This window comes from Myxocyprinus asiaticus, chromosome 3 (assembly GCF_019703515.2).
Source record: "Myxocyprinus asiaticus isolate MX2 ecotype Aquarium Trade chromosome 3, UBuf_Myxa_2, whole genome shotgun sequence".
NCBI classification, from domain to species: domain Eukaryota; kingdom Metazoa; phylum Chordata; class Actinopteri; order Cypriniformes; family Catostomidae; genus Myxocyprinus; species Myxocyprinus asiaticus.
The window spans coordinates 38,724,240-38,744,481 of record NC_059346.1 but is presented as its reverse complement, the minus strand read 5'-3'; the positions used below and the strand labels follow the sequence as shown (position 1 = coordinate 38,744,481).

Here is a 20,242-nt window from a genome sequence, read left to right as displayed (position 1 = left end):
GAGACACACTCTGTCTCCTAGAGATGAACGTATTTTGGTGCGAAAAGTGCAAATCAATCCCAGAACAACAGCAAAGGACCTCGTGAATATGCTGGAGGAAACAGGTAGATAAGTATCTATAGCCACAGTAAAACGAGTCCTATATCGACATAACCTGAAAGGCTCATCAGCAAGGAAGTAGCCACTGCTCCAAAACCGCCATAAAAAAGCCAGACTACAGTGCACAAGGGGACAAAAATCTAACTTTTTGGAGAAATGTCCTCTGGTCTAATGAAACAAAAACTGAACTGTTTGGCCATAATGATCATTGTTATGTTTGGAGGAAAAAGGGTGAGGCTTGCAAGCTGAAGAACACCATCCCAACCATGAAGCATGGGGGTGGCAGCATCATGTTGTGGGGGTGGCAGCATCATGTTGTGGGGGTGCTTTGCTGCAGGAGAGACTGGTGCACTTCACAGAATAGATGGCATCATGAGGAAGGAAAATTATGTGGATATTTTGAAGCAACACCTCAAGACATCAGCCAGCAAGTTAAAGCTTGGTCGCAAATGGGTCTTCCAAATGGACAATGACCCCAAGCATATCTCCAAAGTTGTGGCAAAAAAATTCCAGCAACTTATTGTGAGAAACTTGTGGAAGGCTACACAAAACATTTTACCCAAGTTAAACAATTTAAAGGCAATGCTACCAAATACTAACAAAGTGTATGTAAACTTCTGACCCACTGGGAATGTGATGAAAGAAATAAAAGCTGAAATAAATCATTCTCTCTACTATTATTCTGACATTTCACATTCTTAAAATAAAGTAATGATCCTAACTGACCTAAGACAGGAAATGTTTTCTACGATTAATTGTCAGGAATTGTGAAAAACTGAGTTTAAATGTATTTGGCTAAGGTGTATGTAAACTTCTGACTTCAACTGTACTGTTGCACAGTACCACTCATTCATTCGGAAACTTGTTTTCAAACAGTTAAAGGAATGCGTCGTTCACCCAAAAATGTAAATTCTGTCCTAATTTACTCTCCTTCATGTTGTTCCAAATCCAAATGATTTTCTTTCTTACGCAAAACACAGAGAATATTTTATGAATATACCAGTCCATCTTTTTAAAACAAAGGCAGTTGATAGTGACTTTCCTTTTTTTACGATTGAGAACTTGCTTCAGACTTTTACAGTTCTTGCATGGACACGTGAGACACTGTCATTAGGCTTCTATCAGTAGACTAGGAATATGACGCACAAGTCACATGGACTGCTTTTACGATACTTTGGGTCCTTTTTAAGCTATCATAGTCACTATGAACTGCCCTTGTACTGAAAAGATAGAACGAAAAATTCATTAAAACATCTCCTTTTGTGTTCCGCATAAGAAAAGTCATACATATATATTCGATATATCATGAACAGGGTCCAAAATTATCTTTTTAGCCCACCAGCCAAGGTGGCTGGTAGATGAAAATATTGACCAGCCAGTTAGATTTCTTACCGGCCATTTTTATTATTTTATTATTGCATTTTACAAGTGGATTTTACAGACACTAGACAAATAAACAAAACTGTAAGCATGTTTAAAAGTGAATTGATTTTTTTTTTTTTAAGAATTGTATTGTTTTATTATTTAGGAAATATTTAATTGCCAGATAGTCCATTTAGAATTATTTATCAGATTGTTCACTTATTACAACAAAACTACATTTGTATTTTAAACTACATGTTGTCATATGAACGACCAGTAAGTAACTCTCATGAGCATTAAGTTCTCATAACACAGTAACAGTTCTTGGTTTTAAGTCAATTAATTCAGTCAGATCCAACTGATTCATAAGTCTTTTTGATTCACTAAAAAGAGTCGGCTCATAGATTTACTGCTATCTAGGGATGTCCTCATACCATTTTTTTTAGAAGGAGTACCGATACTTCCCTTTCAGTACTCGCCGATACTGATACCTGTTTTGTTTTATTTTTTCTAAAATCCATATCAAATCCATATGGGGACATGGGGTGATGTAATAATTACCAGAGCTTCTCAGTTCTCAGTAATTTTAATCCCGTGCAAATTGGACATGCCAGTAATTTTCCCTGACTTTTTATGGAATGCGCATTCCCGCACAGGTAAAAATTACAACGTGTTTTACCTACTAGAAAACGGCCTGTAAAAATAACCCCTGGTAATATTAATCCAGTGCGAATTGACATGTTAACAAAAAGCCTGTAAATCTGCACTTTCCAGCACATGAGCCCTTTAAATATCGCTGTTTCTTATGTTTTCTGAGGGTCTGAACTGGATGTTGGTCAAGAGAAGATGGCAGAAAAAATTAGACTCGTTTCACAACTTCAGATAATGCTGGCTGTTGCGTTTGGACTGATGCATGTTTTTCTCAGGCTCTTTATGCTGTCGAGTGTTTATTTACCCATGCAAAAGAGAAACGAGCAGCTTTTGATTATGATTGAGCAGAGTGAGTGCAGGAAATTGTGTTGAGCCCCGCTTTTTGGAACATAATATTACATAATCTGAAGGGATTGTCCATATTTTTAATTCAAGAGTAATATAAGATTTCAGCCTTGTTAATGTCACCAGTTATGTTGTAATTGGCCAGATATTCCAATCAATTTCTTCTAATAAATCACAGATACTGTATTTGCTCATGTTTCATATTTCCTGCATAATTAATCAACGCAGTATACATTTTCTAATAGGTCAGTTACATGTGACAGCAGTGTGTAAATGCTGTAGACACACCCTACAGAAGTTTTCATCTCCGGAAAAGCTGGTCGCTATGTGACTCAAATTGATTATTAAACTGCAAAAGGCTGCCATTTAATTAAATAAATATGTAGTCTGTATGAAGTGAATTAGCGGAATGCTCGCGGTAATCTGCTACAAACAGAGCACGTGAGTGTTTGTGCCAAGGAGTGCGTAAGAGCAGCCGACTTCAACACAACACCAGCTCCACACATTCAAGTACATAAGCACGGTATCCCTACTGCTAACTGAGACTTTCGATGAGCAGCAGGACTAGCTAATGAGAGCCGTTCCATGTAAAAACCTGCAACCTTGCTGACTGAAGACCTACAGAACCCCCTTGATGACAAAACTGGAACATGTTACATTATTTTACAACCTGACACAAACTGGCAAAAAAAGCGCCTGCAAAGTGGCGTATGACACCAAGAAATTCACCAGCCAAATAGAAAATTTACCCGCATCTGGCGCTTGGCAGGTGTTAATTTCAGACCCCGATTACGAACCAAAAAAATTATGAACCATATCAAGGCAAAACTCCATATTTCGAAATTTGCAATTGTTTTCTGTCCATATAGTCTTAAATGAAATGATCCATCAAACATCATAATCTATTGCTTGATTTTACCCCTACTGTGCTTTTTTTCTACACTGTGTACAGGGTTCGCAGAAGGTCCTTAGCTTTTAGAAATGTAAATATTGGAATACCTGGAAAATCGCCTTGTTTTGTTGAAAAGTGCTTGAAATTAAAACATACCATTTCTCCCCTGTAATGCGTGTCCATCAAAGATGAAATCTACGCACTCCACTTTTATTGAATAGTGTGTCTTTAATATCCTTTCTGTTCTTTACAGTCACATAAAAAGGTAAAAAGAAATACTGTTTTTAATCTTACATAGCACAGATGCTGAGAGACTTCTCTCTTATTAATAAACCAGAAAACTGTTTGTGAGATGCACGTTGAACTCTTAGACAGTACCATTTTAGTGATTGTTATACAAATGAATGTAAACTCAATATTATTACTTGTAAATTCTACACATTATTTCAAACAGTGAAAGCTCATACCATTATTATATATACAATTTAATATTCATTGATAGAATGTAAACTATTTATATTTTTAAAAAGCTAAAATGTGATTAGAATATTGATGACAAATTATTAAATAAATTAATTAAATAAAACATACACGTTCACATACTTTTTCAGGACAGGTTCTGTTCAGATCTATTGCTTGTTCTGCACCTGATCAGCCTGAATGTAGCCCACTATTTTTTTGTAAAAGCTTATTTGTTTGTGATCTTTTCTTATAAAGGTATATGAGAAACTCTTATTATTTAACCTTTGAGCATTTATATTGAGTATTAAAGAACTTTACTTTGATGAGAAATTCTGCATTTTTTTCAAACATTTTTCATAAAAAATTGTGAAAAACAATTCTGTCATACTTTGTTGTTTTAATGTTATAATATCGAATCAAAATTATATTGAATCGTGAACCTCATGTTGAACTGAAACATGAGATAACCATATCGTCCCATCCCTAGTGAGTACATATTGACAGAATTTTTCATTTTGGGTACACTATTCCTTTAATCATGGCCATTCATTGGTGGCCATTACACCACCAAATCACATACAAGTACATCAGAGACTTCAATCCCCATTTTCGGTCTATTAGAGATGTGCATGAGTGACCTGTAATGTCTGACAGGAGGCACTGCAGCAGGGTCAGAGGCTAATTAAACACATAAGCACCTCCAGACCTGTATTGTTCAACAATCTGTCCCCAGTCTCAAAGTGTCTCTGAGAGAATTGACAGGCCCTCCTCCATGCTAAATCACTGACAATGCTACTACGCCCCGCCATCTCTGCAAATGACCTGTCCGTCTCCCAGTGTGCACTCTGATCTGTCGAAACATTATGGATATACTATAATGACTTGAGACATGGAATCGATGATTTGAGGGATTTTGTGTCATTATCTTTAAAGGAGAGAAAATAATTGTGAGTGCAGAATAAGTGACGCAGGCATTATGTTAGTATGGCAGTGAGGGAGACTACAGCCCCCTGAGTGAAATAAGCATCTCAATATACAGTACAGTATACAGTACTGTGCAAAAGTCTTAGGCACATAAGATGTTTCACAAAAAACATTTGTCTTAAGATGGTTATTTATATCTGCTACTTTAGTGTGTCAATAGGAAATATACATTTTATACTCCCAAACATTCCTTTTGCAAATAGATTAGAACAGAAGAACAGGGAGCCCTGCAACAGATGGCATGGTCATCACAGAGCCACCCACTGAACATCGGGTCAGTCTGGGATTACACGAAGAGACAGAAATCATTGAGACAGCCTAAATAGATAGAAGAACTGTGGCAAATTCTCCAAGAAGCTTGGAACATCCTATCTGCCAACAACAAAAAAAAAAAATGTCCAGTTGAAAGTAGGAGAATTGGTGCTGTTTTGAAGGCAAAAGTGTTCACACCAAATATTGATTTAGCTCTTTTTCTGTTTACTGTACTTAATTGATTAATGAAAACTATTTATGTCATTATTTTTTTAAGAAATCCTCTCTTTGAAAGTTTTTGACAAGTGCCTAAAACTTTTGCACAGTATTGTATACTCAGCTGAATTACTTAATGTTGCAAGAAAGTTGAATACAACCCCAGTATTTTGCTAGATGCATAATATCAACGTTCCATTGGTAAGCAGAATTAGCAAAATGAACAGTTGACCTAAAAGTGGAAATTCTGTAATCATTGACACACACTCATGTCATTCCAAACTCGTATGACCTTCTTTCTTCTGTGGAACAAAAAAGGAGAAATTCTGAAGACTTCACTGGTCATTTTTTTTTTTTTTAATGTAATTACAATCAATGGGCACCAAAGCTTTGAAAAAAGATGAAAAAACACCATAGAAGTATCATAAAAGTGGTCTATATGACTCATGCACTATATTCCACATTTAAGTTGTTATTCGCTTAAAATCTTGCCATCCATCGTAGCTCTCCTTGGTGCATTCATGAAAGGTAATGAGAAGTAGCGACCAAGTCGTGAACAAAATGTTCTTTTAAGTAAAATCTTTTCAATTAATAAGATGTTTGAGTTCACAAAAACGGTCTGAAAGTTTTGTTCATAATTCTGACTAAACCCACTGACTCAATGATCTTGTCACAACTATATAATACTAATAGAATTTTTTGGGGGTGAACTATTCCTTTAATGTTCCTAATAATGGCTAAGAATTCATTGACATCTGAGATAGAAAAAAACAATAACATTTAGATGGAAGTGTCAAAGGTTAGTCGACTATTTATACTCAAGTATGAATGAAAATACTAGGTTTGCTTCATTCAATAACTACAGATTACAGTATATAAAAAACCTCTTTGCAGCCACAACTAAAAAACATAGTTTCCTTAACAGCTTAGTAAAAGCATGAATAACGGACTATATTCCTGACACCTCTACAAAAAATGATATTTTCAGCTTTGTCTAATACATACAGTGAGTCTCTTGAGGAGGACAGTGAGTTAAAAAGAGCAGGACCTTTAGCTGCAGTCATTATCCATTTAATCTCCTCAGAGCCTCAGGCAAGTGTTAATGGAAATGTTGTACAACACATTACAACAGTGCTTGAGCCTGGAGCAGGCAATTACACTGGTATTTAACCAATCCATAGAAAGAACAAACAGAGCGTTTAGCAGCAGCAGTGGAGAAGGGAAGACAGCATGACATGGAGGAGTAACTGACTGTGCGGTTAAATAACACTCCAGCCATGGATTTTGCCTGCAGGCTACTGATTCACCCTCTGATTTACGGAGACAAAAAGTCAGGCTTGATCAATTCCTTTGAAAATGTTGGGGATTATGTGATATGTTAACTATCATCTTCATTTGTATTAAGATCTACTGCCATCCTTACTGTTCAACCTTACAAACTTGTCAAGCTGGAAAACACGTTTGTTTTGTGTATGGGTGCTGATAAAGAGAAACACACTTTGTAACACTGTTGAGATTCAAAGCTCAGTGGTGTCAGGTTCAAGTTGAAAAATACACTCACTGAGTACTTTATTTGGCAGACCTATACACCTACTTATTCAAGCAATTATCTAATCAGCCAATCAGCCAATCATGTGGCAGCAGTGCAGTGCATAAAATCATTCAGATACTGGTCAGGAGCTTGAGTTCAACCATCAGAATGGGGAAAAATGTGATCTCAGTGATTTCGACCGTGGCATGATTGTTGATGCCAGATGGGCTAATTTGAGTATTTCTGTAACTGCTGATCTCCTGGGATTTTCATGCACAACAGAGTTTACTCTGTGCCAAAAAAACAAAAAAACAAACAAAAAAAAACATCCAGTGAGCGGCAGTTCTGCGAACGGAAAAGCCCTGTTGCAAAATAGCAAATTGTTTTTTATTCATTACAGTTGTATTTAGGGTAGCAATATTCCCAGATAGCAGTGGTATTCAGCTGAACTCGGTGGTGAAGCGGCTCAGACTATAAGCCCAGGCCAGGGGCTGTTCAAACAGACGGAACACAACAGACTAGAACCGGACGTGAGGATCTCGAGACACACATTTCTAAGTTGAACATCTTCCCTGACAAAGTGTTTTTGCAAAAACTCATTGCTTAATCTGAGAAATGCTTATAAGAGAACAAGACACAATGGCGTAAGACCTCCACCTACTGTAAGGGGCTGTTCACACCGAACGGTTTTGCAAGCATCATTTTGTTTTTCTATGCAAACACAAGCTAGACGAATGTCTTAGTTTTTCTTAGTTTTTGTTTATTCAGCATCTCGTACAGGAGCAGTTTTTAGATGCTGTGTGTAATTAAAAAGAACTTTAAAAAGCATCTTGTGACACCTGCTTTCTGTTAAACTGTATTTGTTGTGCTGTGTCTAGCCTTTTTTAGCGCAAGAATGCGACTGATCTGAAGTCATCGTCAATGCTTGGCACATATCCAAATTCAAATGCACAGTTTTAGCATTCAAATGTGCTTTTTTTTTTCAATAAATTGACGAAATGACGAATATTCTAATTTAAATTTGACAGCCTTACTGTACCGTACCAAGTCCATACAAACACTAAACTAATTAGTTTTTCCTCAAAACTGCTAATTGTATCTGCTTCATAAAATATGTAAACACTGGCTGGAAACAAAGTCCTGAAACATAACTTCATTTCCTGGAAGACTTCTTTTCTGCCTTGTGTTGCATTCGACTTCTGGGTTAAATACACGTCACACCGCACCTTTTTAGGAGCATGCACATAATGCCAAGCCAGTTGCGGTACTATTAACGTGTAAACATGCTGGATGGAGCCAAGCTACATCGCATTATCTATGTTTGTTAGTTCAATTTCGCAAAAAGTCGGACTAAAGCATTTACATGACATTTTATAAAGACAAATTATTGCTTTAGTCCGACTGAAATCAAACTTTTAAAGTGCATGTAAAAGCACTCTTTGACTCCCAGAATTTGCATAAACGTAGCAAATCAGATAAGAGCTTGCAAGATCAAAAAAAATGCTTGCCATTTTGTGTGTAATTTGCATAAGACAGTCTGTGAAATGACTGTGGACATGCCATTAAACTAGATATGTAGTCGGTTAACTTTGTATAAATATATTGACTTTAACTTGCTCAGTAATATTCTTTTCGAACGGTTGCAAAGTAGTTGCTTGAAAGAGAAAACTCGCCGTAGAAGTGGAAAGTTCACACTAATGTCCGCTTTAGTGCTCCTTGTGACAACGTGAGAATCTTGAATAGTGTTTTGAACTTCAGTCCGACACATTTTAGAATGCCACAATGCACAAAATTGAGCTTGAATAGCTTGAAAAACAATTGAGATTACAATTACAGCTGTCGCAATTATATAATCGTGAAAAGTGTCAATAACAGCATTCCATTTAGGTGTACTACTATTGCCAAAATGTTCTATTTAAAACATATTTTTTGGGCCATTGTGTGCGTGAATGCAGAGGCTAATCTGACACATTTAAATTAGTCTGCATATCAGTAATGATCACTATCTAAATTACACCGTTTACAATTTATTCAAAATGTGAATAACACTTTTTGCTTTACATGCAATTAAAATATTAAAGCAATTCAGGAACGAACTTCTTCAGTTGTTTTGATGCATAGCCTACTTAAAGAATATGGCATGCCCCACACAAAATAAGCATTTGAATGCAAATTCTATTAATCAAAATGAAATCACAATTACTATATCAAAGGAAATAATCAGCAATTATGATTTTATTCATAAACATGCAGCCCTAGTCGTGGCAGTTTATTGCACTCATTTGCACAGAACAGGGAAAAAACAACAGCTGAAAATATTATAAGACAGCGGGTAGGGAGACGATTGTGTTGTATTATTTTATTTTCTTATAATTTTTTGTCTCCTGCTTTCCAATGCATTGTTCTCCTCTTGTTCTCCCTTTGTATTTCATTGACTAAAGCTCATTGTCCGTCTCTCACTCGGGAGAAAGTCGGGAAAGTGCACATACATGACTACTCATCGGCCAGATTTCAAGCAGGTTTGAAATCTGTCGTAGCGTTTGCTACTAGTCTGGTCATGTTGAAGCAGTGAACACATTACACAACCACCAGTCGTGGAATCTAGTCGCCGCATCAAACATCAAAGGAGACAAGATTGAGTTTTATAGTGAGCGCTAGGCTTTATTTTCATGTGGTTTGGCTCTGTCTTTGAGGTCACACCCTGTTTACAGAAGTAAATTCGCTAGCATCAAGCAGATGAGACTAGTTAAGTTTAAATATGAAATTATCCAATTGGCTCACTAACATATAATCAACATCAAAATATCCAGATCAATACTAAAATTCTAGAAAAACTAATTCCCAAGCCTACTTAGTGTTTGTAGGTTCTTATGAACTCTTGCCATAAGTGTCAAAGACTCTTGCCTATCCAGTCTTGGAAAATTGTGCAACAACCAAATAAAGGAACAAATGTAACAGCACTTAACCCTGAGGGCACAGGCTATGCCTGAGTTCAGTGCATGTTCCAAAGGAGATTAATGCAAACAGGATGGATTAGATGCTTAAAAAAAAGCTCCAAGGACTCTCTGTTAGATGAGACGTTACACCTCTTCCTGCTAAATTTCTACCTCTCCTTTGTGCTTACAGCTTGGAGAGAGAATCATTATTCTCCTTTGTTATTCTGCAGTGAAAGAGAATGAATGGGCTCTTTGATTGCTTCTATGAGATTGTTTTATGAGGGGTCTTCTGCCTCTGAAAAAGATATCACACTGAGTTAGAAGAACTACAGTACACTATCTATAAAATTTGTGGTTTGGAAACAGCATCAGCCTGATCAATCTTTGTCAAATACACATTAGGGATGGGCACAAGTACTTGGATGTGACAGCAATGAGCGTTAATGAAAACGATGACCAATAATGATCATGCATGATGTGACTTTTCAAGACAACTATACACAAACGTGTCAAAGAGGGGCCTTATTTTTAATAACACACCATGACTTTGGCCCTATCCTAATACCCACACTTGCGGTCTTGCCCACCTAAATGCATGTGCATGCAGCACAGAGTAAATCTGCAAGACTTTCCCATGTCTAAAACACGCCAAAGCTGAACTTAACCCACACTAAATCCAATACCATCAAGTACTTTTCAGCCTATGTGAGGCGCATTTTAATTACCACAGAAGCATGCCAAGTCTTAACTATCACCAAAACGCAGAATGAGACGTTTTTGTCTGCAAGCACTTTTCATGTGGTGCTCAAAGCAGCGCTTAATGCTGACGCCCTGATGCGAATCATGAACGTGGCTTCACGACTGCTGTAGCAAAGCAGATAGCCAAAGTCTACATGCAGATTAATATTGTGAAGAATGAGAGTTTAAGAGATTTAATGCCCATTGCAATAAAAATGTAACCTATGGTGAAACTACACTGCCTGGCCAAAAATGTCACATACTCTAATATTTTGTTGGACCGCCTTTAGCTTTGATTACGGCATGCATTCATCTTGGCATTGTTTCGACAACCTTATGCAACGTCACAACATCTATTTCCATCCAGAGTTGCATTAATTTTTGGCAGAGATCTTGTATTGATGACGGGAGATTCGAACCACTCTGTAAAGTCTTCTCTAGCACATCCCAAAGACTTTCAATGGGGTTAAGGTCAGGACTCTGTGGTGGCAAATATATGTTTCAAAAATTATTCCTCACACTCCCTGAACCACTCTTTCACAATTTGGCCCTGATGAATCTTGGCATTGTTGTCCTGGAATATGCCTGTGCCATCTGGTAAGAAAAAATCCATTGATGGGATAACCTGGTCATTCAGTACATTCAGGTAGTCAGCTGACTTCATTTTATTGCTGCATAACGTTGCTGAGCCTAGACCTGACCAATTGAAACAACCCCAGATCATAACACTGCCTCCAGAGGCTTGTTCAGTGGGCACTATGCATGATGGGTGCATTGCTTCATGCTCTTCCCTTCTTACCCTGATGCGCCCATCGCTTTGTAATAGGGCAAATCTGGAATCATCAGACCACATGACGTTTTTCCATTGCTCCACAGTCCAATCTTTTTGCTCCCTAGCAAATTGAAGTAGTTTTTTCCGATTAGCCTTACTAACAAGTGGGTTTCTTGTGGTCACACAGCTGTTTAGTTCCAATCCTGTAAGTTCTCGTAGCATTGTGCATGTGGAAATGCTCTAACTTTCACTATTACACATAGCTGTGAGTTCTACTGTCGATTTTTTACGATGTGACCAAGCGTTTTAGTGATCTCTGACCACGATCATTCAAGTTTTCTTTCGATCACATTTCTTCTGCAAATCTGATGGTTCACCACTATCCTTCCAGGTTTTAATAATGCGTTGGACAGTTCTTAACCCAATTCCAGTGATTTCAGCAGTCTCCTTAGTTGTCTTCTTTGCTTGATGCAGGCCAATAATTTGCCCCTTCTGAAACACAGTAACATCTTTTCCACAACCACGGGATACGTCTTCCGACATGGTTGTTTAAGAAATGAGAAGCTACACACTGCATCAGTTAGGGTTAAAAGAATTGTTGCCAACTGAAACATATTAATCACTGCAATAATGATCCAATCATAGGCTCTTAAGTATCTGCTCATTTAAATCTAAATGGCAACTTTTTTATTTGGGCCAGGCAGTGTAGTTTTTTCAATTAGTAAACTTCCCAGTTAGACTTTGGAAACATTTAATGTTACTTGAATTGCTGCTATTTTAGTGCATTTCTATCTTAATACTGTGGAAGGCTTTGTTTGGAACATTTTAATGAAGCATTATATAGTTACATATTGATTTGTTTTCTTTCCTAAGAGGGAAATAAATGGATTTTGACAGGAAAATGAATTAGAAGCACTATCACAATGATTAATATATGTATGGAATGTATTTTTATATGCCTATTGTTCCCCTTTTCGCCTAATAATTACCTAATTTTGTTTGTTGCTGCCTAATACTGCTGATGAATTTGGTAACTTATCAGCTACTGTAGCATACAGTATACTCTCAGATATTTGAGTTATAATGTCCATTTTGCTTATATATGAAAGAAATCTCTCCCAGCTAATGCTGTTAATTATACTGGGGACCTTCTAACAAGGTATATTACAAAAACATTAATTAAAAATTTAGTTTTTCATCATTTTGGTCACATTTTAGCTTTTTAAAAATGTACAAATCCATTTATTTCATCAATAAATATAATATTCTATTGCATATATTATATTTTGTTGCATTTTTATTGTTTAATGCATAATTTATGATATTTACAAGTATTTAAATTGATTTGTAAAACACATGCTTAAATTATTCAGTAAGTCTCTTTAAGAAAACCGGCAGTTCTGTAAAGAGCGTCTGTAAATGAGAGCATACTAACGAGAGAGGACTCGAATGGCTTCTTTATGCTATTTGTGATAAGAATTAAATGTTTATTTTTTGTTGTGTTTGATCAACAACTGACTGTAAAGAACAGAAATGTTATTAAAAGAGACATTATTCATTGATTGTCTTTGGACACACATTAAAGGAAACGAGTCAGATCAAACTTTTACTCTCAACACGCATTGAAAGAATTTGTCTAAGCAGAAGATTCTCTGATGTCTAGACTCTACAGTTAAAGTCAGAAGTTTACATTCATTAAGGTTAAAGTCATTAAAACTAATTTTTTAACAACTCCACAGATTTAATATTAGCAAACTACAGTTAAAGTCAGAAGTTTACATTCATTAAGGTTGAAGTCATTAAAACTAATTTTTTAACAACTCCACAGATTTAATATTAGCAAACTATAGTTTTGTGCATGACACAAGTAATTTTTCCAACAATTGTTTACAGACAGATTGTTTCACTTTTAATTGACTATATCACAATTCCAGTGGGTCAGAAGTTTACATACATTAAGTTAACTGTACCTTTAAGCAGCTTGGAAAATTCCAGAAAATGATGTCAAGCCTTTAGACAATTAGCTTCTGATAGGAGGTGTACTGAATTGTGTACCTGTGGATGTATTTTAAAGCCTACTGTTACGTCCCTGGATGTATTTTAAGTGTATTTTTATTTGTGATCATTTGTTTGTTTAATGACATCTGCGGCTGTATGGCTTTGGCCTTATTGCAACTGAGATTTTGCCTCCTTTGTGCTGTTTCTTTTGTTGTCTCTCCCTTGCAGGTTGCTCAATATCCAGGTGTTTGCAATAATGATTGCCAATCACTCCTCTGTCGTGATTGGTTGATGGGGAGAGGGAAGCAGGATAAAGCCCAGGCAGATCTCTACTGCAAGAAGTTTCCCTTCCCTCATTCCAGACGGTTGTTGGTGTGCATGCGTTGCTGTACATTGTTATGCATTTGTTGCTGTACATTGTTGTAAATGCATGTACATTGTTGTAGTGTTGAGGCTGCAAATTGTTGTAGCAGTTAATAGTCGTAGTTGTAAGTTACTGTGTTGTTGGTAACTTGTTTCTCTTGGTAACTGAGGGAGATCTAATTCATTTTAAACTCAATTTGTGACTTTTTGTATATATTGTAAATAGTAAAATTATATGGAAGTTGTAGGGAGGTGGGTGCCACTTTGTTTAGTCTTGTATTTTCTCCTGTGTTTAACTAGTGAGGGAGCTAGAGTAAATGTATGTATTTATTTGCATTTTCTTTGTTAAGCAAGTTAGTTCCAACTTCCCACTAGTAATTGTACTTTTGTTTGTTGTTTTGGCCTTGTCCCCTCCTGAAGCCTTTGATACTTCCTATTTTAGTTTCTTTAATAAAAGTGTTATTTCATTTTTAAAATAGTTGACTTATTTATCAGTGCTGGGATGGGAGAAGGGAACCCAAATCCTTTTTGTTACTCCTTCCCAACCCTAGACTTGGGTGGGACGTAACACCTACCTTCAAACTCAGTGCCACTTTGCTTGAGATCATGGGAAAATCAAAAGAAATCAGCCAAGACCTCAGAAAAAAGTGTGTAGTTTGGTGCAAATCAATCCCAGAACAACAGCAAAGGACCTTTTGAAGATGCTGCAGGAAAAAGGTAGACAAGTATCTATATCCACAGTAAAACGAGTGAAAGGCTGCTCAGCAAGGAAGATGCCACTGCTCCAAAACTGCCATAAAAAAGCCAGAGTACAGTTTGCAAGTGCACATGGGGACATAGATCTTACTTTTTGGAGAAATGTCCTCTGGTCTGATGAATTTTTTTTTTAACTGTTTGGCCATAATGACCATCATTATGTTTGGAAAAAAAAGGGTGAGGCTTGCAAGCAGAAGAACATCATTCCAACCGTGAAGCATGAGGGTGGCAGCATCATGTTGTGGGGTGCTTTGCTGCAGGAGGGACTGGTGCACTTCACAAAATAGATGGCATCATGAAGAAGGAAAATTATGTGGTTATATTGAAGCAACATCTCAAGGCATCAGCCAGGAAGTTAAAGCTCGGTCGCAAATGGGTCTTCCAAATGGACAATGACCCCAAGCATACCTCCAAAGTTGTGGCAAAATGGTTTAAGGATAACAATGTCAAGGTATTGGAGTGGCCACCACAAAGCCCTGACCTCAATCCAATAGAAAATTTGTGGGTAGAACTGAAAAAGCATGTGCTAGCAAGGAGGCCTACAAACCTGACTCAGTTACACCAGTTCGTCTGGAGGAATGGGCCAAAATTCCAGCAACTTATTGTGAGAAGCTTGTGGAAGGCTACCCAAAACGTTTTACCCAAGTTAAACAATTTAAGGACAATGCTACCAAATACTAACAAAGTGTATGTAAACGTCTGACCCACTGGGAATGTGATGAAAGAAATACAATCTAAAATAAATCATTTTATCTATTATTCTGACAATTCACATTCTTAAACTAATGATCCTAACTGACCTAAGACAGGGAATGTTTTCTACGATTAAATGTCAGGAATTGTGAAATTTATTTGGCTAAGGTGTATGTAAACTTCTGACTTCAACTGTATCTGCAGGGGTTTATGATTATACATACACATGGTTCGATATACTGGCACTGAGTACTTTATATGTGAAGTAAAATTTCACGTTTCACTGCACGTCACGACTGTACTGCTTGAATTGCCCCTTAATCTATATATTAGCATTTTTTTTTTTTACCCATCAATAACTTTGGCAATGGTACAAACCCATTTTATATCCAACCATTCATATGCTTTTGTTTCTCTAGAATAATTAAAACTAGGGCTGTCACTATCAATTATTTTGGTAATCGAGTAATCTAATGATTATTCTGATGATTAATCGTAAAAATTATTTAACTCAGATTGCATAAAGTTGTCGAGGTGAAGGCATGTTTGGCTAAAATGCGTTCATTAAGTTTTGATGTACTCTATAATTGAATAACAACAACAAAATGATTGTGCAAACAATATCTTAAGCCAACAGACACCCAAAGCAGAGCTATAATATATATATATAAAAAAAATATATAATTCAAGTTAACAGAGATTGGCTACTCCAGGTGTACAAACTTAATCATCATGAATTTTAATTTACATGAGGAGGAAGATTGCATTTACATTTAAATGGTAATTAATTGACAGAATGGAACACAAATTACAATCTGCAGAAAATAACCTTCTTAGATCGTCTGTGCATCCGTCACTGCATGTGTAACTTTAATCAAGTCAGATGGACATCTTTGTCATTACATTACTTTATGTTGCTTCATATAAGCCTATATTGCAAACGACTGTGTAGATAAATAGGTTTAGAGTGCATTCCAATGTGTTTTTTGCTGAGTTCAGCGTGTCCCGTGCAGAAACGAATGGTTCACCTACTCCAATGCATCTGGACGCAGCACCGCAAATCACATGCAGTGACCCGTGTGTCCAGCGGGTCTGTGAAAACTGGATGTCATCTTTTTGAGTTCTGTTGCATTTCCGAAATGATGTTATGGTTTTTCAGGTCCTGTACTGTTTTTCAAATCTAAAGTGAAGTGGCGCCATAAAACGGAAGGCTGAATGACGCTTTTTTGAATGTCAAGTGCTTATCAACAATGCACAAGACAGGGCATTCTCCATAAGATATTAACCCCTTATGAGATATTAACACCCCCCTTCCCCTATTTTATTTTTACAGATTTACACAATTTACATGTGAATTATGGTCAAAATTTTTATATGGAAAAAAAAAAAAAAAAAAAAACATTTCCAGATTATTCCGGAAAAGAAATCACAAAAATAACTAGTGGACAGCAACAAAAACTTTGAACTTCCCCTTACAAAAATAGTACTGTGGCAGTACCATGGTACAGAAAGATATCATATTCATTTATCATTGAATTTGCATGATATTCCAAGGTACTTCCAAGAATACCATGGTATTACTATTGTACATGTCCAGAAAACATGTTATTACTAGTGCCACTACTTCCAATATGGTTGTTTACCCCCCCCCCCCCCTCTTAAAAACCGTAAACCTGGCCCAGTCTGTGAGACAAAACTAACTTTAAATTCTTCAATAATAAACAATGACAAAAAGAATAAAAAACAGCCCGAGAGAAAATGGTAAAACCCATATACTGTCTCATATAACACTGAAATTCCAACATAACTCAAAGCGTGCACATCATCTCACGGGCTTGGTGGCTGCTGTGGGCGGGGGGCGAACGCGAGCGGAGGTAAGGCAGCCCTGGCAGGTGATGGAGTGCAGTGTCACCTCCGGCTCAGGCAATTTATGGCGGAGCTTTGCTGACGAGCTCCCAGCAGTAAAGAGCGCAAAGGGGCGTATTTCACAGCGAGCTGAGCTTTATGAAGAACACTTCGACGCCCCGACAGGCCGCCGCTCGTGACGGATGGAGAAAGACGCATGACAAGCTTCATCATTGTTTGTAAATCTTAACTTGTTCCCGCTCACTAACCCCAGAGGCAATTTTCCACAGACAGCTGTGGGGGCCGCTTGGAAAGGACAGCGTCGCACTCCTGAAGGTTATTTGGCCTCATATTTGGCCAACTGATTACCCCAGTGCTAGGGAAAATAAATACACACAACACAACAAGAAGGTGCTATAGCCAAAGTGAGAGTAAAGAGGATTCAAGGGCTATCTGAAAACCATGCTACATTGTATATCGTTGGAAAGTTACTATAAAAACATACAGAAGTAGTACTATCTCTGTTGAAATCATCTGATAACTACAGCACAATATTGTGGAAACAAGACCAAGAGACAGCTAATCAGGTCTGATTACATCAAATGGTGCATTTGTAGAAAACTGAGATGTTTAAGTGTCTGACTGAAGGGGGAGTGTAAAGGACCTAATGGACCCCATGTAAAGGACCTAACTCAGGTTGCACTCATCTACATACAAGTTAAGCTCAAATGAATGCATCTCTGGCATAATGTTGATTACCATAAAAATAATTTTGAGTTGCCCCTCCTTTTATATATATATAATATATATATAAAAATAATAATAATAAAAAAAAATCTGGTTTACAGTGATGCATTTGCAATGGAAGTGAATGGGGCCAATCCATAAACAATACAATCTGACTCTTTCAAAATTATAGCCACAAGACGTACACAATATGCATGTTAACATGATTTTAGTGTGATAAAATTGCTTACTAACCTTTTCTATGTAAAGTTATATCCAATTTAAAACTTCGTTGCCATGATGACGTTATGGCATATACCCTAAAACCCTAAAACAACCATAAAAATTACAATTTAAACAACTTTACACCTCAAATAATACACACGTTTTTACAGAAGAATTCATATGTGCTTTTAGAAAATAAGCTTCACATTTCTGCCTTGAAACCCCCTGAAAATTGGCACCATTCACTTCCTTTCTAAGCATCTCATTGTAACCTCGATTTTTGCTCCTTTTTTTAAAGAAAAACAGAGAGGAGTCAAAATAATTTTTTGTGGTAATCAACACTATGTATCAAATGCTCTTGACTGAGTTTTAATTGTATTGAACCCTTCAATATTCAAAAGAAGAATATTCTTTTAAGGGTTTTGAAAATTTTTTATTATTAAGAGTATTAGTATGAGGAGAATAAGCAACAGTCATATTGATGCTTGCCCTATCACTATTAAGTATGAGTAACAGTAATATTGCCTAGCAGGAAATCATAATGTTTGAGCAGGGGAGTACAAACTATGCAGTATTAGGGTATCACGTAAATACAAGGCACAGGAAACAAATAATAGATCACAAAACCTTCATCATTGGATTGTGTGTATCTTTGTTTTGGAGATGGGACCACCCAGCTTGGAGTGTTTTGTGTTGTAATGGAAAATAACACCCCCTGCAGTGATAGTGGGGATGACAGACACCCTCATGTTTAAACCACTGGAAATCAGCATGTTAAAATCATTACCACAGCCAGGGCAGGTGGCGCGCTTGGAGGTATAGGGGAATGGATCACAGAAATGCAACAATCATACTCTGTCAAAGTGAGCGCTAAATCCTTAAATACTCAAAATCAGTTATTCAGAATGGTGCATTACACTCCTTAAATCAATCTTTCTAAAACTTGTAAATGTGTAGACAGTTCAAATTCAATACTGTAAAGCTTTATGCAATGAAAGGCACATTCAAAATGTCAAAATTCACGGTTCATGATTTCTGTGTTCTAAGATTGGAATTCTTAGCACATGGTCCTTGTCTCTTTAAATCCGAAGTCACCAGAACAAATGGCCCTCATAAAAGTTTTACTTTTGAATTTATTTATTTGTATAAATTTTATAGCGCCCTTGACTCAGTGTATGAACCTCCCTCAGATGTACTTGCTCACACTGTTGATAATCTCTGGATAAAAGTTTATGGGCCTAAGAGTGTGTGTGTCTCTTTATGTAGTACTGACCTGCTGCTTTGGGCTCAGGGCAGGTGCCCGGAGGGACACAGGCGGCAGTGCCGAGTCCCTGACTCAGGTAAGAGGAATAGTAGGAGTGTGTGCGGTACTGGGGAGACACATTATGGCTGGACAGACGGCCATCTCCGCTAGGCATCTGTCTCAGAGGGACGTGATCCGGGTGCATGGGGAGAGAGAAACAGGTAATTCAACACATTAGAAAATGAATTATACTTGTAAAGATGAGTGGTTCAATGGTCAAGAAACAAACTTGGTTCAATTGCTTGGTCAAAAACTCAATTCCACGTTCTCCCTCTTGCCCCGCAGGTCTTTTTTCACATTGTATTATCTGGGTCAAAACTACGATATGTTTGCGCCATCAACGAGAGTATCATTGTGAGAATTAGCAGCAGCTGATTACCACTTTAACTACTGTAAGTAATGGCTCAGGAAAAGATGGCAGTTTTGCTGTGCTAGTAAAGTATTCGTCCATTTGGATTTACCACCAAATCTTTACACGAACAGTACACGAGATGCAAAGAATGTGTGCTGCTCTCTTAAGACAAAGCGAAATGCATGATACTATAATTACTGTAACGGGAGCATGCAAAGGGTCATACACCATCAATAGCAATTAACTTATGCAAGTTACGACGTATTGCTTTCATACTAATTGTGAACCGTACCGGAGTTCATGTGAGCAATATCTCAGTCCACCTATTCAAACGGACTCAGGTGTGGTTTGGTTGTGCACTCTTGAGTTTGGAAAACTGCAATCACACCAAATAAGCCAACCAACCTTTGAAATTAAACAAATTTAGGTCAGAATTGAAAGCTCTAGACTGAGAGAATGAGATAACTTTATGGAACTTAATGAAAGACCACATTATGAAAACTGCTAATGAGGATATTCAATAATGTCTCATTTCTTTACAACATAACTTCTAAATCTGTTAAAGACATCAAAGTAAAACCTATTTTTAAAAGGTACAAAAGTACTGTATGTCAGAGACAATGAATGCTGAGTATTAGTCACAGTTTTCCTGATCAACCACTGGGCTGCACCATGATTATTCTGATCAATTGTTTTCTGGTTCCGGTCTCCATAAGAAGCAATGTGAAAACTACCAAAACA

The 20,242-nt window shown here is 37.1% G+C and overlaps 1 protein-coding gene across 1 annotated transcript in view; it reads right to left on the bottom strand.

Moving 5' to 3' along the window:
• The window catches only part of LOC127424699 (doublesex- and mab-3-related transcription factor 1-like), a 52,292-nt gene that overhangs the window by 8,270 nt on the left and 23,780 nt on the right, over window positions 1-20,242 (bottom strand). Inside the window, exon 4 of the mRNA XM_051670101.1 lies at window positions 19,120-19,264. Within this exon, the coding sequence (XP_051526061.1) occupies window positions 19,120-19,264 (145 nt within the window). The remainder of the gene's footprint in view (window positions 1-19,119; window positions 19,265-20,242) is intronic.